The sequence below is a fragment of the Anarhichas minor genome, unplaced genomic scaffold (genome assembly GCF_050575085.1).
Source record: "Anarhichas minor isolate MPS153535 unplaced genomic scaffold, ASM5057508v1 ptg000030l, whole genome shotgun sequence".
NCBI classification, from domain to species: Eukaryota; Metazoa; Chordata; class Actinopteri; order Perciformes; family Anarhichadidae; genus Anarhichas; species Anarhichas minor.
The window spans coordinates 2,948,097-2,968,167 of NW_027466476.1; the positions used below are offsets into that span (position 1 = coordinate 2,948,097).

At 44.8% G+C, this 20,071-nt stretch overlaps 1 protein-coding gene across 3 annotated transcripts; it reads right to left on the reverse strand.

Annotated features, from left to right (window-relative positions):
* Positions 1-680: 680 nt before the first annotated feature.
* Positions 681-19,751, reverse strand: LOC142964155 (rapamycin-insensitive companion of mTOR-like). Of its 3 annotated transcripts, XM_076104348.1 has the most exons (39): positions 19,663-19,751; positions 19,486-19,533; positions 17,926-18,023; positions 16,048-16,112; positions 15,834-15,965; positions 15,671-15,734; positions 15,027-15,153; positions 14,678-14,847; positions 14,231-14,298; positions 13,875-13,942; positions 13,704-13,786; positions 12,519-12,606; positions 12,176-12,266; positions 12,003-12,069; positions 11,746-11,826; positions 11,454-11,554; positions 11,028-11,193; positions 10,511-10,612; positions 10,374-10,420; positions 10,133-10,268; positions 9,818-10,017; positions 9,577-9,703; positions 9,206-9,370; positions 8,895-8,971; positions 8,708-8,786; positions 8,484-8,593; positions 8,305-8,392; positions 8,081-8,173; positions 7,865-7,971; positions 7,216-7,445; positions 5,961-7,065; positions 5,638-5,718; positions 4,431-4,511; positions 3,677-3,936; positions 3,383-3,589; positions 3,127-3,279; positions 2,760-2,883; positions 2,522-2,660; positions 681-2,423 (listed from the first exon to the last, which is right to left on the reverse strand). In XM_076104348.1, the coding sequence occupies exons 1-39, from the start codon at positions 19,709-19,711 to the stop codon at positions 2,343-2,345; spliced, it is 5,358 nt and encodes a 1,785-aa protein (XP_075960463.1). In that variant the 5' UTR covers positions 19,712-19,751; the 3' UTR covers positions 681-2,342. The 3 variants fall into 3 exon arrangements, with proteins under 3 accessions (XP_075960463.1, XP_075960466.1, XP_075960464.1); XM_076104351.1 differs by lacking the exons at positions 19,486-19,533; positions 19,663-19,751 and adding an exon at positions 17,654-17,738 and having other exon boundaries at positions 17,926-18,015; XM_076104349.1 differs by lacking the exons at positions 4,431-4,511; positions 5,638-5,718.
* Positions 19,752-20,071: the final 320 nt, after the last annotated feature.

Here is a 20,071-nt window from a genome sequence, read left to right on the forward strand (position 1 = left end):
CGAATGTTTTTGAATTAGTCATTTTGTGTTTTTTGTATTGAATGTAATTTTTTGGTGTGTGAATACTTCACATTCAACACTGTTAAGAGTGAATTCAGAGGAACACACACTCCAGCTTCTCATATTATAGTTTCTTTCAAAGCAGTAAGGTGGCATTGCTGTAAAATGTGCAATCAGTGACAAAATATTAAATACGTTTAAACATTTGGCATCGTAAGTTATTTGTGGTACTAAAAACAAGCCTCCATACAATACTCTTCTTAAAAATATGACTGAAAGTCAATTGGCTGTGTAATTAAATAAATACAGATTTTAGTGTCCATGTGTTTTTATATGTACCACCTGTTAATGCCCTTCCAGCATTTAGCAAATGCTTTAAGCTAATTGAGCAGACACTTAAATGCAATGATTTCTATATATAATTATTAATAGATATATTTCTATTATATCTGCATTTTCTGTGAGGCAAAGGATTTGTCTGGTCACGAGAGCATCCTGCTCTAAATGTCACCACCATTCACCGTCTCCTGATCCAACATACGTGTCACAGCTGATCTTTAATGTCTTGGCTGTAACTATGTTTTAGTTTTGTTTTTTACATTTGAGAGTCGCCGTGCATGAGTAAATTCAGATATGACTTACAAATGAAAAATAAAGATAAATGAGGAAAGTGTCAAACGTTTTGGGTATTTCAAATTTTGTTTTATTAACAATGCATCCCTTTGATAGGATTGTATGTTTCTTTAGGTCATCAATGCCCCCCAGAAACATACCGTACACATTATACAAGGGAAACCACAATTCAGGCAAAAAAAAAAAAAAAAAGAATAAAAACAAAGTTTAAATTATAATACAGTCTTGAGGAAAAAATATAAATAACTTTTTTTCTTCTCTGGTTGAGCTCACTCTATGGTACAGACATATAATAAATAGATCGGATCTGACATTACTCAGCTGATCTATGAATCATCTCTCTACGAGTCCATTTGTGTAGCAGCATTATAGCAAAAACAAGCCAATGGAAACAGAGATCCCCCCGCTTCCCTGGAAACCTTTTACAAATCCTTTAGTCATCATCACGACCCCCCCCCCCCTCCATCTCAGCCAATGACAGACAGTGATATTGCATTGTGGAAACAGATTCAGGGGGAATTATATTCCTACAATGTAATGGCATCATTTAATGGCAACCTACTTATTTATCTTTTTAAGTTTTACAAGCAAGAAACACGTTAAGGTGACATTACAACTTTGCCATGCTTGTTGCACATGCAGTGGAAGTGAAGCACAGAGGTAAGAAGGGACAGAGTTGGGGTAGCTGCTGGGCTTATGCAGGTTTTGCAGACGTCCGTGAGCAGAGTTTGGTACTAAATCTGTAATGAATCATTCTACAGACAACTTGTACAACTGAGCATCTTTCCAAAAGATCAACCCACCTTCTGAGAAGCTTACCAGTAATGCAATGGCTGAAGAAAAACATTAAAGGTCCTCGGCAAGTAAAGGATGGCATAAACTAGCTTGGAATTACATGCTATTCTCCTCATGTACTGTGTTGGGGTGGCATATATAGTGCTTTAGAAAATACAATACTAGTGATGTTTGATTGTCTGAGATATAAGAAATAGAAAAGTAATTGGCTGTCTGTGCGGACGAGAGGCTACAGGTTGTAGGAAGTGTTTAGGCAAGAGAAGCAAAAGCACATATCTGGCTAGAACAGATCACAAGTCGGGGTGGGATATGAACCAGGGAGGCTCCGGATAAGTTTTAAAAACAGCAGGACCCCTTCTGTAGTGTGTTGTTTCATAAGGAAAAAAGAACGCGGGGGTCCGAGGAATCACTGGGTAGACACAACAACATGCCTTATTCATTTCATTACAGAAAAACACACACACCACCTCTGGAAAGAGATCAAATGTTGATAGAATTTTTTCTTTTTCTTTTTTACTTCTTTTAAACACGTGAGTCTTTGTGTTAATGATCCCGCTTGTCCTTTAGCATTATGTGGATGTATTATTGAGTGTTGCTCAAGATTGCCAACCAATCTGAAAACAGTATTTGGTTAAACTGCTCCCCCTTTTTCCTGTTAAAAAAAAAGTCTTAAACAGCATTAGGCGTGTCGGGTTAAATTTTGTTTACAGATATCGACATCCTCCGTTTCCAACAAAGGCGAGCAATGACCACCTCTTCCTCTTCCTCGGCTATGGTTCTCTGTTTTGAGCAACAGAAACATGCCAGACGCCTCCCCAACCTTATAACTTATATACTAATCGGTCGTTTTTTTTCTTCCATGTATGTAGGGTGGCAGGTCCGAGGCTGTGCAGGGAACACAAGGGAGAGGATGATCAGGATTCTGCAGGAGGGTCACCATCTTCTTCAACAGGTTTTGGTAGCTTCGTCAGGATTGCCTCTGCTTCCTCATACATCTTAAAAAAAAATGAAATAGGAATATAATACATGGGAAGGCAAACACAAAGATGTAGAGTCTGACAAAACGCAGAAGAACTGGGGTATAATGTCTTACAGGCATGAATTGCACATCCTGGAAGAGTTCCTGTATGAAACGTCTTGACGTCAGGCGAAACATACAGTGGGCTAAGAGGTGGGAAACCTCGGAGTACAAGCAGATGTCGTCAAACGCGTTGGGAAACTTCTCCTTTATGCTGCAGGAAAGAACAAGTTAAAAAACAACTTCTATTGTTCTGCAATTGAACATGAATCTCAAAAAATGTACAGAGAATAAAGAGGAGGGGGAGCTTTACGTCAGTAGTCCTGTTTCGTGGCCTTTGGTTCCTACAGAGGAGCTGAGGTTGATGATGAGGCGGAGCACCTCCTTCCTCAGCAAGACCCGGGAGGCGGGGCCGTCTTCTGATATCGCCTTGCTGCCTACAAACATTCAATATTCACCACAATGAACACAATATAAAGCAGTGCCACGCAGAAAATCCTTTTTTGGTTTATTTTGTTATGGAACTAATTATATATTGATAGAATCAAAACACACACTACAACAGCTTCACTGACCCGATAAAGGAACAAAAAGTCATTTTACAAATGCGACATGTTTTTTGTTGTTGTGTAAAACATGGACCTCACACCCCTGCAGGTTGTAGTTACTCGTGGTCTTACCTATAACAATATCATTAGGCGTGGGCGTGCTACAGATTGAGCCCTGTGACACAGCAGCGTCGCTGCAGCCCGACACCCCGGAGAACTTGGACTGAGGCATCACCTCCAGACGATGGCCGCTCTGCCCTCCCCATGATGGGAAGTCGACAAAGTCTGACACAAAAAAAAAAAACACAAAACATAATTTGTTATATTCTGCACAGAGTTTAAAGTATGACCATGTGAATGAATGAGTGTGTGTGTGTGTGTCGCTCACCCGTCCGAGGGTGTGTGCTGTTGATCTGTGGCTGTGTGGGGTATCCGAGTACGCTGGCTCCTACACAGTAGAGGCAGTTTTCTTCAGTGTGTTCCTGCAGCCCCGTCTCCTCTGAACCCACCGTGTGGTTCTGGGTATCACCTCGGCACACAATCAGCTCAGTGATACTAAACTGTTGCTTCAGTGATGGTAGAGCAGGGCGATCACCTACAGAGGGGGAAAACCAGGGTGAGCACAAACACAACCATCTGTTTTAATTAAAATGTTTAAAATCAGGCATAAAGTTGAACTCACCGTCTCCATCGCCAAAGAGGAAGCGTTTCCGCTCTTCCGACGGCGGGCTGACCCTCTGCTGAAAGTAAGCCGATTCTCTGATGTGGAACATGTCGTTGATGTCCATGGGCAGCGCTAGGCCAACATAGTCGTCGTTACACCCGTAGGTGGCGCTAGAAACCATGGAGCGCACTGAGGAGCAGCGGTGTAGAGTGCTTTGGTTGATGGGACTTAGTAGATCCTCTTTATCCAGAGAGGCAAAGCTAAGAGCCTTCAGAAACCTAGGGAGGGCAAGAGGAGAGGTACGTGAGAGGATCCGGGGAGAGAGACTGGGACAGAAAAAGGATCATGAGGAATAAGTGAAAAAAAGTGTTGGATAAAAGCAGAGAGACAGACTTAGTGAACAGAAAGTTAGAAGGAAGTTGGGATCACGACGGGCTCTAAAGCCTGAACCACTGCAGCAAGCTACCAGGCCAGCAGCTTCAGGTAAACCCACAGTGTGATATCAGTCTTAATGCAATGTCAAGTACCTAGAGGCACAGCTTTGAATACACTAAAGCAAGGATTAGAAAGTTAAAGCTACACATGAAAAATACCTAGAGGAGGGAAAAACCAGCTGCTGACCGTCTACACGTGGCTTATTCACACTACAGGACTGCAGGAGTCAAAGCAATGGGAACACAACTGCAGGCATAGAGCTAGAGCGAGGACGTCTTTGTCTGGATCTGTGCTAGAAGCTACATCTCTACTGAGGACACTGGGTCGGTCCACCCACCGCGGTGCAAGTGTTCTGGACAGCCTGCGGTACGGACTTAAGACGCTGGGGTCTGGACAGGTACCCCTCCTGTCTGATATCCTGACAGACACAGAAGGTGCAAAAGAAACACACTCACACCCGTCATTGCCAAGGAAGACGGAAGTCAAACGCTACCCTAGGCACAGAGCTGCTTGAGCTACAGCAGCAAAAATGACTTCATTCACATCTTCAGCGATGGCTGACTTACCTGCGAGGCGAAACAGACAATTTAAACCAGAAGATTTGGGAAATTGTGATACACAATTTTCTTCCCTTTCATCGAAGAAAAAATCAATAGATTAATTAAGAAATGAATTAAGCGATTAAAGGTGCAGTCGGGGATTCTAATCCAACACACTTTTTGTCAAATTGTGTAAAAAAAAGATTTGGTGTTGGTACACAGCTTTGGCCCTGGAAAAGGGAAACAGACAAAGTTGCTTGGACAAAGCAACACAAAACTATTCCAGCCAATCAGCAACAGGGAGCTTTGTACTTGTGCACAGGACAGGACGGGGGAAAGGCCGTGGATGTACGAAGAGAAAGGCAGTGGGAGCGAGAGGGAGGGTCAATATTTTATATTTATTTGGGTGTTAAATTCAAATATCAACAATCTCTCTCCAGAATCGCTGACTCCACCTTAATTGATACATTTTTCCTCTCATCATTTCTATAGAATGAGATTTAAATGCTGTGCAAGACTGTTAATCTATCACCGGAAATTTAAAGTTATTATCAAATAACTATAATGGGTCAAATGCTTCACGGGGAATGTGAAGAGAGAGTTTAATACACAGTGAGAGTTAAGAGCTGATGTCCTTCCACTTTGACACTTTAGTGTCAGAGGTAGAGCTCTCCTCACACTACGTTTACACATATGTTGGTCCTGCCTTCAGCCACCTTTGTTTAAACATGGATGAGTGACAATTAAACACTTAAAATCAGAACAAACACAATATCATGTCACCTATTTCTACCATGATCTCTACCTCTAGGAAGGGTCGCAGCTCTAGGAGGAGGGAACAATCAGCTACTGACCGTCTACACGTGGCTTATTCACACTACAGGACTGCAGGAGTCAAAGCAATGGGAACACAACTGCAGGCATAGAGCTAGAGCGAGGACGTCTTTGTCTGGATCTGTGCTAGAAGCTACATCTCTACTGAGGACACTGGGTCGGTCCACCCACCGCGGTGCAAGTGTTCTGGACAGCCTGCGGTACGGACTTAAGACGCTGGGGTCTGGACAGGTACCCCTCCTGTCTGATATCCTGACAGACACAGAAGGTGCAAAAGAAACACACTCACACCTGTCATTGCCACCGTAGACAGAAGTCAAACGCTACCCTAGGCACAGAGCTGCTTGAGCTACAGCAGCAAAAATAGAGTCATGTTTAGAGTTTGTCTCTAAAACGACTTAATTCACGTCTTTTCATTCATGTGACGACAAACATATTCAAAAACAAAATAAATACAGATGCTTTCTGTCACATTGTAGCGATGGCTGACTTACCTGCGAGGCGTTAATCTGGAGTCCAGGCTGCCGGTCTTCATAGTGATGGCGTCGGTGAACAGCACGTCTTTGGCTGGTGAAGTCAAAGCTTCGCTGTGAGACAGAGACGGGTGTATCCTCTGCTGCTGCAGCCTCTTCAGCGTAGCGTAGCCCAGCGCATCCCGTGGGCTGGTGTACATGAAGCTGCAGTCCGCTAGGCTCTTGATGGTGGTCACTGAAGGAGACTTGAGGGACTGAGCTCGTCGGGGTAGAGTGTGTGAGGAGCCAGGCGGTACCAGAGAGACAGTTGAGGACTTAGACGTGGACATGTGGTTGGTCTGAGCCTGGGGGGTGAGAGAAGAGAGCGTTTTGACAGTCTTGGCTGACACCACTGTGTTGAGGCTCACGCAGTCGGAGGAGTCGGGTTCGGGTTCTGGATTCTCGGGGTTTCCCACCGTCTCCCTGGAGGGACTGGAGCTCATGGAGCTGATGCCGCTGGTTGTGGTGTCCGTGTTAAAGCTCTGGCTGCGGCTTTTAAACTGAGTACCTCCGCCGCCTCCTACGCCCCCTCCCACATTGCCTCCGCTAGACGAGGAGCCCCCATCTCCTGCCAGACGCTCTCGGCTGCTCTGCTCCCTCTCCCCGCTGGGGTGCTCCACGGCCCCGTGCCCTGCTAGACCACTTAGTCCAAGGCCTGAGCCTCCTCCCCTGGCCAGCCTGCCCTCCACAAGCTGCTCCTCGGAGCCCCCCCTGATCCCAACAAAGGATGTCTCCAGGCTGACCGTGGGACTCTTTGGCATTCCTCTGCCATTAAACACAGGGGTGAAGACGTCCCCCTGGTTTGGGCTGTAGACGGAGGGCTCCGTCACTGTCCTGTTCCGCCTCATACTCCCCGTCTTGAGTTCAGTAGGTGTGCGAGAGCCTGCTGGGGTCTTGGGGTCGCTGGTGGAGCGCAGCTTCTTGCTGGGGAGGGACAGGGAGTTGAGGAAGCGAGTGCGAACAAAGCGCGTGGAGGCCAGGATGGTGAAGGGGCTGCGGTCCTTGACTGGTTTGGAGTGGAGATAGAAATTGGGCTCGTCTGACTGGTCCAGAAAATCACACTTGTCATCGTCCAGGATGTACATGTCTGAGAGCACAAGGAGTGAATTAAGAAGACAATAGCAGCATAAGAACGTCTATCATAATACCCAGGGTACCTCAAAGACACCTGATTACTATGATAGTGTCTGTCTACAAACAGTGGCAATAAAGCACAGACAAAGTACGTCCTACGCACTTGGTTGAGACTCGCTCTCGCTGTTGTGGCGCGAGCTGGTGGATTCAGAGTTCAGACTGAGCGTGCTCGGTACTGAGGAGAGTTCAGAGGTCAGCGGTGTGTCGACCTCTTCTGGAGTGACAGGCCACAGCGTCCTGCGACTGTGTCTGACTGAATCCCAACCATACTGCTTCAGCACCTCACAACCCTGCCGGGTCTTGGAGATGACACCCAGCACATAAACACACGTCCTGTGGATGAGAGAGGACAGTTAGTAAACACACGAAATGTACAATTGAGTTCCGTTGACCCATTACATATTTTCAGAAATATGTGTCATTGCTTGGTTTGTGCTGTAGATGTTCCGCGACTAAGATGTTTTACATGACTAATCCAATGTAGCGGAATAAAAGATAAACATCCTGCTTCTGTAAAATTTCTGAGGGGCAGCTGGAGTCAGAATCCTCATCTCAATAGTTTTGGCAGACTGAGAGACCAGAGTATTTTAAAAAATAGAGATCTTTTTCAAAAATCAAACAATGCAGATATATTTTTAAATGCCTCAATGCCTTTGGGGGCGTTCATAAGCAGCTCATTTCTATTTTTTGCATTTTACTCCAGACAGTTTATATATAGATATTTTGAGTTTACTGTGAAATGATCAGCCTACCCTCGTACTGACAGCACGTCGCAGTGCTGAGCCAATGTGAGGATGTCAGGAATGACATTCTCCTCCTGCAGGAGATTCAGTCCCCAGTTTGAAGAGCCAATGTTGCCCTGCATGGGAGAAAAAACCCAAATCAACCAAAGCCATGTCTTTGTAACTATTATTGTTATCGGGACAGAGTAGCTGAGGTGACATAAATTGATAGCAGGTGATGCTGACCAGAGCCCAGAGAGCAGCCTTCAGCTGTTTGATGCCCTCCCAGGTGTCCAGCATCGGGGAGCGAACCGTGTAGCTGAGGTCAGGAACCACACTCTGGAGACAGGCGGGGATAAAGGCAGACGTTAGGAAGAAAGGCCGCTAAATCTGCAGAACCCACCGCTCCCCAGACAGCGAATGTAGAAAATGAAAGATTTGAAAGCCAACAAATAGCCTGAAGCAGTTACCTGTGCCTCCAATAGATGACAGCCCGTCTTATCGTGGACCAGCTGACCATACAAGTGCACGGGGAGATAGACATTTGGTCTTTGTAACCTGGAGAAACAACCAGAGAAATTAGGCACACACTCACACTCGGCGTATCCTGTGACCCGTCGCCAGGTGATGACACACTCCAGCTTCTGACCTTTGGTTGCTGCGTCGGACGTAGTTGTCTCCATCGACAGGTTTGCGGTAGGTTGTTAGTGCTTCGTTGAGCTGCTCCTCTATCAGGTCCACGTACTTAAGGTTGTATTCCTGCAATCAAAAAGTAAAACAGAAGCCTCTATTGAAGTGTAGTCTTAGTATAATATAGCAGCCAAATTAAATGGGAATTTCTTTTTGTGCTGTATGCCAATGTCCTGATAATACCTTCTGCCATTTGTCCAGCTGTTTGCTGACGTAACCTCTCTCATTGAGGTAGGAGAAACCTTTGGGAATGGACAGGAACCTAAACAGCAGAAACAGTGTATTCAAGAAGGCTTTTGTACTACATACAAGGACTGAAATGATTTACTCTCAGCTACTTCTGATAAGCAGCGCTGCTGTAAACACCCACCTGAGGAGCAGCAGGAGGCCCTTGTCGCCCAGGTGGGACAGAGCTGGTTTCAGCTGGATTAGAGCGTGGAGGTTGGCCTGTGAAGCAGCACGACATACCGAGTTAGACAACAGGAAGGGTGGACACACGGCCACTGTGAGACAAACACCGTCCACTCAAACTATTTGCATTTCAACACATTCAAATTAATATATCCATTAACACTTTTCAAGTAAAAGTTAGTGTTCTTTTTTACTGCTCAAGAGAGGGAGTAATGCATCCTAATCTGACAAACTGTACTGACAGTACTCAACAGTACTTCAGGCAGTCACCTTGTCCTCGCAGGCCTCGTCCAATATGTCCAGGGCCTCCATGGACACAGCCTTGCTGTGGTCGTGAAGCTGTGTGACCAGCAGCTCCATGCCCCAGCTGCTGAAGAACTCCACGTTCGCACGCAGCAGCACACGGAGGTGTTTGGTGGCATACAACCTGCACGCCTGAGCCATTGTGGGAGAAAGAGGGGACATCAGGATGCAGATCTTGTGGGTGGAACAATGCAGCGAAGAGTGCATCATTTTGTATCCAACAACTCTATAATTTTCACAATCTGGGGTGATTGAATACTTGTGAACATGTCCTGCTTTATACGTATTTATTTGTTGTGGTTGTATGAGACGCCCTCTTGCTGGTGTGGCTTTCTTACATCAGTAGCAGCAGTGAGGATCTTGGAGAGGATCACTCTGGCCAGACCGTCTCTGCTGTAGTCCAGTGTGGATACAGCGAGTTTCAGGACAGCATCCTGGTTCTTCACACAGCACAGATTCAGCAGGCTGCAAAAAACAGAAAAACAAAGGAGTTGTCGGCAGAACCTCAATAGAATTCGTCAATTTCTCGAACAACCATTTCTGAAATCCTCACATTCTACAGTATGTCTGTACACGTACCACTGAAACAGGCCACATTTCTCCAGCAGTTTGACTCCCTGCGGGTGTGCAGAGAGTGTCCCCAGGAAGAGGAAGTAGTGTTGGCTGAGTGTGGTGAGCAGACCGTTACTCTGCAGACAGCGCTCAGGCTTCAGCCCTGAGGATGAGGACAGCCATGACACCATGTCCCTCACCACGTCCTCCAGGTAACCCTGGCCATCCTGGTGACAGCGGGAGGAAGGGGACAGAAAGGGTCGACAGGAGAGCCAAGTTAGAGAAAGACAAAAGGTGAAACCGGTACGTGTGTTTTTCCGTGTACATGCACACTTCTCTAACCTCGTCTGACTCCATGAGGAACTCGATAAACTGACAGCCAACCACAGTGAGTTGTCTGGCCTTTGGGTGATCCAACGCCAGCCCTGCGTACAATTTACTACTGGGCTTATAAAAGTACAGCAGCCTTCGCACAAACCTGCATCACACAAAATAAAAGGTATTTAAAATAAGAGGTCAGTAAAATACGTCAAAGTATTTTAAATGCTGCACTGGGTTTTGATGATATGTGAAGGAGTCTTACTTGTGCATATGTTCATCTTTGTTGTTCCTGAGGTTTACATGTGGCCACTAGGAGAGAAAAAAAACACAACTTCTAAACATTGAAGAGGAAAATAAATACACGACAGAGTCTGTGGTGCTCCTTGACATCATCCTCACCTTAAGGATGGTGGCAATGAGCAACCAGTTCCACTCCAGGTTCTGCTTGTGGTTGAGAATGTGACTGTCTCTAAGGTTCATCATCAGCGCTTCCTCTGTGTCCTGAACACAAACACAGAAAACAGGGATTTGATAAGTAAAAAAGGGGAATATAAAGATGTAAAGATATCAAGAAGCACTAAGAATAATGCAGCTCTGATAGCTTTGCACCATTTTTATTCATTTCTTTAAAACATCTGCTTTACATTGTGCCAAACAGCATGTTTAGAACAAACACTGAAAACCTGTAAATAAGACAAGAGAAGCGAGGTATTTCTTTTTTAATCTGTGATGGAAGCTGGCTTCTTCTCACTTTTCAGTGTTTGTGCCACGCTAAACTAAACACAAACCAGACCTTCGTACTGAAGATACATTAGATGGAAAATAAGCATGTTTCCCAAATGTGTTCTTTTAAACTACTTCAACATGCTGCTGAGACACAGAGGGTAGAATCCGGAAAAAGCATGTTCATGTTTACCTTTATGGCATAGATGTCCCTGTGGACACGCGAGTGGGACTCTCTGCGGTTATGGGAAGACACAGACTTGCGGATGATGTGGTCCAGGTAAAGACTGTGTGGTTTCAACCCTTTCTTCTTCTTCTCATGGAAACACTTCAGATTGTTGACTGCTGTGCTTGCCCGACTGTAACGATAACATACACGGGGGAATGTTTGGATTTTTCAGAAGTTAGGTTGAAAAATGTTAACATACGTTATGTTAATAGATCACTTCTGTACTGTGTTCACTGTTACAAGAGCCATTCTGTTTACCTTCATGAGAGAGAGGACGTTCAGAGACAAATATGTACTGTAGTTCTCATAAATAGATTGGGGAGGACTGAGAATAATCACTTTTTTATTTAGGAGAGACAGACGCACACATGCAATTCTGATTGTACTTACAGTCGTTTCTGCTGTGCGATATCAAAGGAGGCTGCCAAGTTGATGAGGGTGGGAAGGCAGTGCAGGTGGTGACTGTGAGAATGGGGAAGGATGGTGTTTGCCTAAACAAGAGAAGGGCAGGTGGAGGAAAAAGAGGGGACGCATTTCTCATTAGAATCACAATAACTCAGTCGTAGCTGTGACAGACAAGCACAAGCTTTAGTTTGTTCTCTAGATTTCATTGTGGCAAACAATACTTTCTCAGCTTTTCAACATAAAAGTGTTGGAGATGCATTTTGCATTTTAATATCACCATGTGTAGAAGTTCTCCCAAGAGGATAGTGGCTCTTATAGCGAGCTGATCATCGCTGCTGGTCACAACTTCAACAATACCCTATGGTGACGACAGAGAGAAGGATATAGTTTAATAGCAACATGGTGTGAAACTTTAACACAATACAATCAGAGAGGCCATGATGTGCGATACCCCTAAAAAACATTCAAGCTGAATATTTGATATATCAGCCCTATGGTGCAACGGTCTAAAGAAGACACACTGCGTCAGCTCACCTCTAACAGCCCGCTGGAGATGAAGGCAGAAAGAACAAATGCCAGGTAGTTGTCCATCAGATCAGGCCTAATGACGCAAACAGGAAAAGAATAACTCCGTGGCTCATATAAACACTGAACTAGCCGTTTTGTCATATTATTTGCAACTTCTATTCTCTCATATCATCTCCCACCTAGAGCGGGCTCGATGGGGCAGGATGACTTTGGCCTCAGCAGCAAGAAACCCATCAGAGAGTCTCCAGGTGTCCTGGAACCTGGCGGGGTCTGAGGAAGACCAGAGCAAAGATGAGCTTACTCTGTGTGTCTGAAGCATGGACTTGTTTGGGTTGAAATAGTACCAAAGCATTTTAGAATAACACTTTGCAGTATGCTCATGATCATACAAGGCCACAAAGTCAAACTGCAGTTACATATAAATAAAGTACTGCATGTTAAAACACCCAAATTACTAGGAACAAGATGCTGGGAGGAAGTATAAAAAAAGAATTCTGAAGATACAAAAGGTGTTTCTCTCACCAACACTTAGAAGAGCTTCCGTGAAGTCTTGAGTTACGATGGGCACAGGGAGCCTGAATATCTCATATAACACCTCCAGCAAGCCTTTCTGCAGGGAAACGAAATTGGAGCAATCAGACACACACTTGACTCGGCACAAACTACATCTGCGAGCGCTCAAAAGAGCACTTCTAATATCTCAATGTTGGGGCTGTGTCGTGCAAGACTCAAATTACTAGAGAGCAGCCGTAATCTTGCCCTGAAGCCACAGGAAACAGAGTGATAATGTAAAACCTGTGCCAAGGCTGCCTTCGAGTACACGTATGTATCTCACTCTGTGCTCTGATACTCCAACCAGACTCGGCCCAAAAACAGGCAAAAGCCTTTTTTTTTTTAAGTACTCCATGTTAAAAAACAAAGTTAATATGCTGTAATAGATGTCGTGGAGGAGTTCAGGCTGTTGACCATAGAAATGAGTGTGAACGTAACAGTAAAGCAGCAAAATGTAGACAGTTGAGGCAAAATCTCTACAGGCAAGTTACCGATCCATTGAGCCCTAGCTAAGCCCCGCCCCCCACTGCTACTCCGTCAAGCTATCAGCACTAACGTTACTATGCGTTTATGGATAAATCCAGCAAAACGTGATTCAGCAGCAAAAAGATAAATATAGAAGCTAAAGCCGACAGATCACAGTGTAAGAGTGAACCAGCACATCAGCTGGCGAGGCAGAACAACACTGTTCCTGTTAAGCCGGGTAGGTCTTTATTCACTGTTACAATCATTAAAAAGCAAAAGCAAGTGTAGGCATTCAGTTTACTGTCAGTGCTAACGTACTCTGCTCATGTGAGCTCCACAGGTCTTTATGTAGAAACGTTACGTTTCAGGAAGGTGTATCTCCTTCCAACCTCTCTGGGTAACGAGTATCACTAACACACAAAGTTTAACCATGACGAGCTCAAAATCCACAAATCCAGCCTGAAAATGAAGAAAATCTGATACGACTGCATGAGAGTCTATGGAGCTCAGACCACAGAGAGGGTTCATTTTAACCCAAACCAGGATCTAACCAAGTTGGTTTGCTGCCTAAACCGAAGGAGATTTCTGGCAGATGAAGGTGAACGTCTCCCAGAGGAGACTAGCCGTTGCTACGCTGTGATTGGCCAGTCTGTGTTCGAGGGGAAAGCATTTTAGTGTTTTAATACTCACCCTAACTTCCATATTTGGTATGCAAAGTAAGCCAATTAAAGATTGGATTCCAGAATTTCCAGCCTTGCATAGGTTGATAATCCCTGAGAAAGAAAGAGACAGAAAGTAAAGTAAAGTAAAAGTCAATCTATTTACAAATAACTACATTTATTACTACATCCAAGTCCTTACCAGACCAGGAGCGAAAGGCTGCCACTATGGCCATTCTACTCGACAAGAAACGGGCCTCTCTGTCCTCCCTGTGAACAGGAAAACGCACACAAACACATTAAAAACACGACACCACAAAGGAAGGGATCAAACTACACCACGTAAGAAAAACACTGAAGGACGTCAGGGAGAATCACAAAAAGGTCTTTTTATATAAAAGCTAATTTTCCAGAGTGATTTAAGAGATTATCGTGATTTAGCCAGCTTCACATCCTCGGGCAAGTCATGCTGAAGTCAAGCAGTCCTGATAACAAGGGTCACATCAGACGACCATCTTTTTGTTTCTAGCGTAACAGTGACATTCTTCACACACTCACTTGAGCTGTCCTTCAGCCGTGTCTGCGTTGTGACGGTAGTGAAAATCTGTGAAAGGCGCGAGGATTTGCTGGAGGGCCGAACACAGACAAGAGAGGAATGAGTGCCAAACACAACAGACTTCATTAGTTCTTGAACATTAAGGGCAAGCATTCCTAAAATACCCCCCACGAAACATCTTGCAGTGATTATGAACCTGCCTCAGATCTCATATGACATCCGTGTGGATAGTATGAATGAGGTGATGAAATGCTTCTGTCCCAGGTGTCTGTTTACAGACCACGAGGCTTTAGAGAACTGCTGTAACTGATTACTGTAAGCTCCATGGGAAAGAGACGGGCAACCTGCGGCGGCTAATCCTGACCGGAATGACTCCCAGCACACTGGCTCATTTAGAAACAGCAGCTTCCCCAGAACTCATATATGTGTGTGTGTGTGTGTGTGTGTACCTCCAGTTCGACGTCAACACGCACGTACTGACGGGTGCGTGGGTGGTTGAGTAGATGGAGGATGGTGGTGATCAGAGCTTCGTTGATGCGACTCAGCTGACAGTCAATCACACTCTTCAGGATGGTGCTGAGGCCTCCACGTTTGGCCACCACCTCTGGGTTCTTCAGAGCTACACAGTCAGCGACAAAGACATATTAGTGGCTTTTCACGTTTTTGTATCAAACTAGGTATTTTCACGAGGTATTTCTGTCCACTGAAGTCGTGACTTCCCTCACAAAGTGTGTGCAGAATGAATGCTTCGTTTACATCGGCGTTGTGTGTTTCCGTCTCAAAGGGCCAGAAACTCACCCAGCTCACATACGATGGCGATGGCCGCGCGGACCATGCGGTCTCTCTCCTGTAGTCCATCGGTGCCCACGGCGATTAGAGAGTTTGCAACAGAGGAAGGGAACAGCATCGCATTGACAGTGATAATCTACAGAGGCAGGGAGAGGAGGAAGACGAGAGTCATTAAACAAGTCCAAACAGAGGCAGAAAAATAGCTTTTGCGTTGCCAGTTTTTCTAGGACTACTAGAAAATGAAGATACTTTTGCATTCTAAGAAAAAAAAATGTGATAAGAGAAATGTATTTCATAAGAGGCTATGTGTCATGGAATCAACGGGGGGGTTGTTTCACTGCATGGATTGCCAATAGTCCTTTTCTGAAACCAGACCCTGACTCTCTCTGTGTGTGTGTGTGTGTGTGTGTGTGTGAGAGAGAGAAGAGAGTTTACAGTAAACTACAGAAAGGGCTATAAATAACTGTGTCTGCAACCTTGTGCAAACTGTCCACACACTGACACTGCTGCTAAACCCAATGATCTTTCTGGTGGCACTAAGGCTGAGCACTGAGGGCATCTTTCTTTAGCATTACGACAGTGACTGAATCAATTGGAGAAAGGCATTGAAGGTATGGAATAAAGAATAAAAACATAAATACATATGAGCTTACCTTTCGGACTAATCTCAGAGCCTGAGTCCTCTCCCCCTCATTGCTCTGCTGGATGTCAATACATCTAAACAAGCACACAGGCTTAATTAGTCATGACTTTTTCTTGTTACTACAGCCGGCAAGCAGGAGAAAAGAATGAAATGTTTCCAGAGCAGGATCTCACCTTGCTATCAAATAGTCCACCTGTAGTCTGAGGACCTTCTGCAGCACGGTGGTGTCTCTAATGAGGTAGCGGAGCGCCCGCAGCCCTGCAGCACGCACTTCCTTAGCCTCATTCAGTAGAGCTAGTCGCAGACTAGAGGTTCAAAATCAAACACTTAGACGAGCATGTCGATAAAAAGTACTTGGTGTACAATTAGTGACTACTGGTCACTTACCAAATGATGATTTCTTCGTATGTAAACCCGAAGTTTTCCTCACGGTGGCTAATGCTGCATAGCAGCTGTAACACAGAGACCGAACAAAACATACATTAGTTGATTCATACAAGGAATTGACACGGCTTTGGTCAAGGATATTGTGGTAGCACTACAGCCACTCAAGGTGTTTATAAGAGAGTTCAGCAACTCTAAAATGACACCATCCTTCAGCGGCAAAGCTCGGTGTTTTACAATGTTTGAGTCAAAAAAAAGCATCAAACTAACAGACAATCTAACCTAACAAACAGTACAACACTATCCGGCCGAGTTCTGCAGGGGCCATGCCGGTGTGTTTGTTATATTTGTCCACTCGTCTGTTAAGTGCAGACTCGTTTGGAGTAGGTAATGTTATGCTTTCACTGGTGGTAGATGGAGGTTATAATCACAAAAGCGTTGGGGCAACACGTTCACAGGTCCAGTAGTGGGAGTCAGCTTGTTGTTTATGAGTGCACTTGCACTGTATATGAAAATAGACGGTGATAACAGAAAGTAAGAAATAGGTTCTGTTGTATTATTCTGCCTGTAGCCTATTAGTTCCTGCTTTCTGTACCCTATGAGGCTTAGCAGTGGAAAGCAGAAACTGCCACTTTTAGAATGTTCCTCACCACAGCTCCTCCGTCATTAACGGAGCCCACACACAGCTCGTGTAAACAAGATTCAAATTCCATGCACACAAAAGCCGTTCATTTTAGAAACAATAAGCCTTCAGCGACAGTCAGTGTCAACCAGCAGACCAAAGCTAACGGCACAGTCTGAAACTCATTATATGCGCAAAGCAATGAGCTCCTTCGGCAAAGGATGCTGCCATTTTGGAGCTGCCACCTTTTTTTTTTAATCTGCACCCTGAGGCACCCTAGCTCTCCCAACAAGTCAGCGCTACTCCATCACAGTAGGTCACCCTTGCAGTCCTGGAACCCTTATAAAGAATCAGAGGCACGGGGCTCTCTCACTCACACACACACTCACACGTCATGGCTATTACCCTCCTGTTAGTTGTAAACAAGAGAGTTAGGCCCACACTCAGCCTTCATCCTGCTACAGTGGCAGCTGCAGTTTTCTGGAGGCCAGCACTTATTGGCTGCACAGCTTCCAACGAATGGTCAAAATATGTCCATGACAGACGACTTGGTTAAAAGCGGCAGGTCGCTCAGCTGAAATCAGCAACGTCTGGGCAGGAACTGAGGATGGAGTAAATGGCTTCGATGCCTCCTACTGTCCATGATCACTTGTTTTATATTTCAGTTCACCTGCACACACACACGTTGCTTTCATTGACTTGTGATAAATTTGGATGCACATCGCACCATATGTACCGGGGAATCTTTGCTTTGCCCATCAACACTGCAGTGCAAAACTAAGACAGGACTGACCGTTTATCATCCGTGCACAAAGCGCTCACATTGAAACCGACCGATTGGGAAAAACAGACGTTTTAGAAATGAGAGCTTCTGAGGTTCATAAGAACGTTAAGATTAGAAATCCCAAGTTTCAAAGTCAAAGTGTTGCTCGTGATGCACATAAGGTCAGAGAGCTTTCCCATCCCTAGAGCTCCGGTTACACTCACTGTCAGCATCACAGTGACAGGCACAGCTAGGCCTGCTGGCAGCAACACCCAAGTGGAGAGGATCAAGGAGAGGTTAGTGGTGACACTACAGAGGAGGGGAGAGCACAGCTAGTCTTCACAGATGTGAGAACAGAGAGTCCATCTTCTTGAAAAAGCTGCATGTTTGTATCCACAGCTTCAACGGGGTGTTGGTTTTGGTAGATAACTCATTCTCAGTGTTGTCAACTTCTGCCCAGAGTAACAAATAAAACAGCATAACTTGACAGCATTACCTTTATGAAGTTGTTCAGGTGGCCCAATTTTCGCATGTTACTGACTCCATGTGGTTTGGCCACATTTTGAAGGATTTCGCGGAAATTTTCAGATGGTTCTGCCGGAGAAAGAAAAAGGAAATACAATGTAACTAAGACAAGCATTTAGCCATACTGCCATAATATCGGTCGATGAACCGTAATTAACATGTTGCAGGAAGGAAGTTGTTTATCTGGTCGAACATATTTAGTGTGTACAGTCAAAACAAGGTCTAGGCAGTAAAAGCAAGTCTTTTTTTGTTTACCGATTACCGTATGTGTGCTTCTGTAATAATAAATCACCACATTGGACAGATGTTTTTTTTAGATGCGTTTTCTCCTCAGCAACATAGTTCACCAGAGGATAAGCCAAATTTAGTTTCAATCTTTCAAATAATAGTAATAGCTATCAGTATTAGTCATCAGTCAAAGCCATAACTTAAACACACGAAAAGAACAATTAAAACCTTTAAAATATGAGGCTACTGCAAACTACAAAAATGTACACATTTTCATTTATTGATAAGAGAAAATTACTAAACCGAAGACTCTGTGATATTAGATTTGAAGAAATTAAACAAACATTGAAAAGGATTTTAAACCAATAAGAGGTAACCAGAGGTGCATTTGATGTCAGGGCAGCGATGTGAAATCTATCAATACCTGCAATTCTCTTTCAAATGAATTTGGGCTAGTTTGAGTGTGTGTCCCCTGTGAGTGTGTATGCAAGATACAACAGTCAACCTGGACGTTGCCTGGACATTTTGGGCTTCATGGTCTTGAATCCTTGCACACAGACAGAGCTTTGGGATCGTACAAAAACGCTTGTGACAAACCACCATAATGTTTTACACACAAACGCACACAATGAGTTGAGCTGAAATGAAGCATTGAGGTTGACCAGCATCCTTCACACAGTTATGTTTCAAACCCATGATGAAACAGCTCACAGATTGAGCCCATCCGTATTGGCCGTAACATTTTTTTTTTTGGTGTTGCATTTATCTGCAATTTCGGGTGCAAAATATCCTCTGGTTTACACGGTTACATCATAAAAACCAGCCGGTGTCTGAGTTCTACAGACCGCTGCTCCATGTAAACAAACTGCTGTATGTGCTGCTGCTGTAGAAGTCACTCTGACCAAAAAAAAAAAAACCCTGCGCTGACTAAATGCGACTCATCTCACAGCCTTGTAACCAAATGTATCACACAGCCAGCAGATGACCGATGCATGACTACAGCACCTTGGCTAAATAACAGGCTACTCACGCCAATCAAAACAACAAAGCGTCGTCATGGCTGGTTAGCCGTTGCAAGCTAGCTAACGCTAAATCAGCTAGTTAGTTAGCCCGCTGCCTGTTATGATACCGCATTGTTATTACACGAAACAGAAAGAGAAAACCGAAATGACCACAGCAGTGACAGGACAACTGCACGGACTAACTGCATTTCCACGTAATAGGGCTAGTGTTTGCAGAGGAGCCCCTCATCCATTTTGAGCAATAATCTCTTTGAGGGTGATGTGATGAAGCTTCACGTTACCTCTGGTCAGATCCAGCGGTACGTTCTCCTCTCCGCTGTCATTTCGACCTGTAAAAAAAACACACACACCGGGGACACGGTGAGGGCTCACACCGGGGTCATCACGTGCACGAGAACGTGTATTTTTGTAATGTGCCACGATTACAGACACCACCGTGTCGAGTTTTTCATGCTCACCTCGCATCCGAAGACTTCGGATAGGACGGCCGCGGAAGCTGGCCGCCATGTTTCCAGGAACATACACAACACCGGAAACTTCGCGGCTTCGCGCGAGACAAGAAAACAGACGGGGGGTTGTCGCGAGCAGTAAGCAAGCAGACTTCCCACCGACCTGAGATCAGGTGGATCCTGCTCAATTCCCCTCTAATCTGATCTAGACTGATTTATGGTCAGTGAAGAAGACGCGAGCAGCTTGACACCGGACAGTTTTCATCTCCGATATAACATTGTAATTTTTCCAATTTCCAATGAATAAACCATGATGAAATTATTTTTTACATATTTGTAAAAGCAGGTCAAAGACTCTTTAGAAGCTCAGCGCCACCAAACTGAATAATATAAAGTGAAAGTAACAAAAGGGTTTGCA

Coding starts and splice junctions, on each gene's coding strand:
- LOC142964155 (XM_076104348.1), bottom strand. CDS start 19,711: ATGGCGGCCAGCTTCCGCGGCCGTCCTATCCGAAGTCTTCGGATGCGA. Junction 4,512..5,637: donor TCCAGAACACTTGCACCGCG/GTGGGTGGACCG, acceptor TGTGTCTGTCAG/GATATCAGACAGGAGGGGTA. Junction 2,884..3,126: donor GCCTAATGATATTGTTATAG/GTAAGACCACGA, acceptor GAATGTTTGTAG/GCAGCAAGGCGATATCAGAA.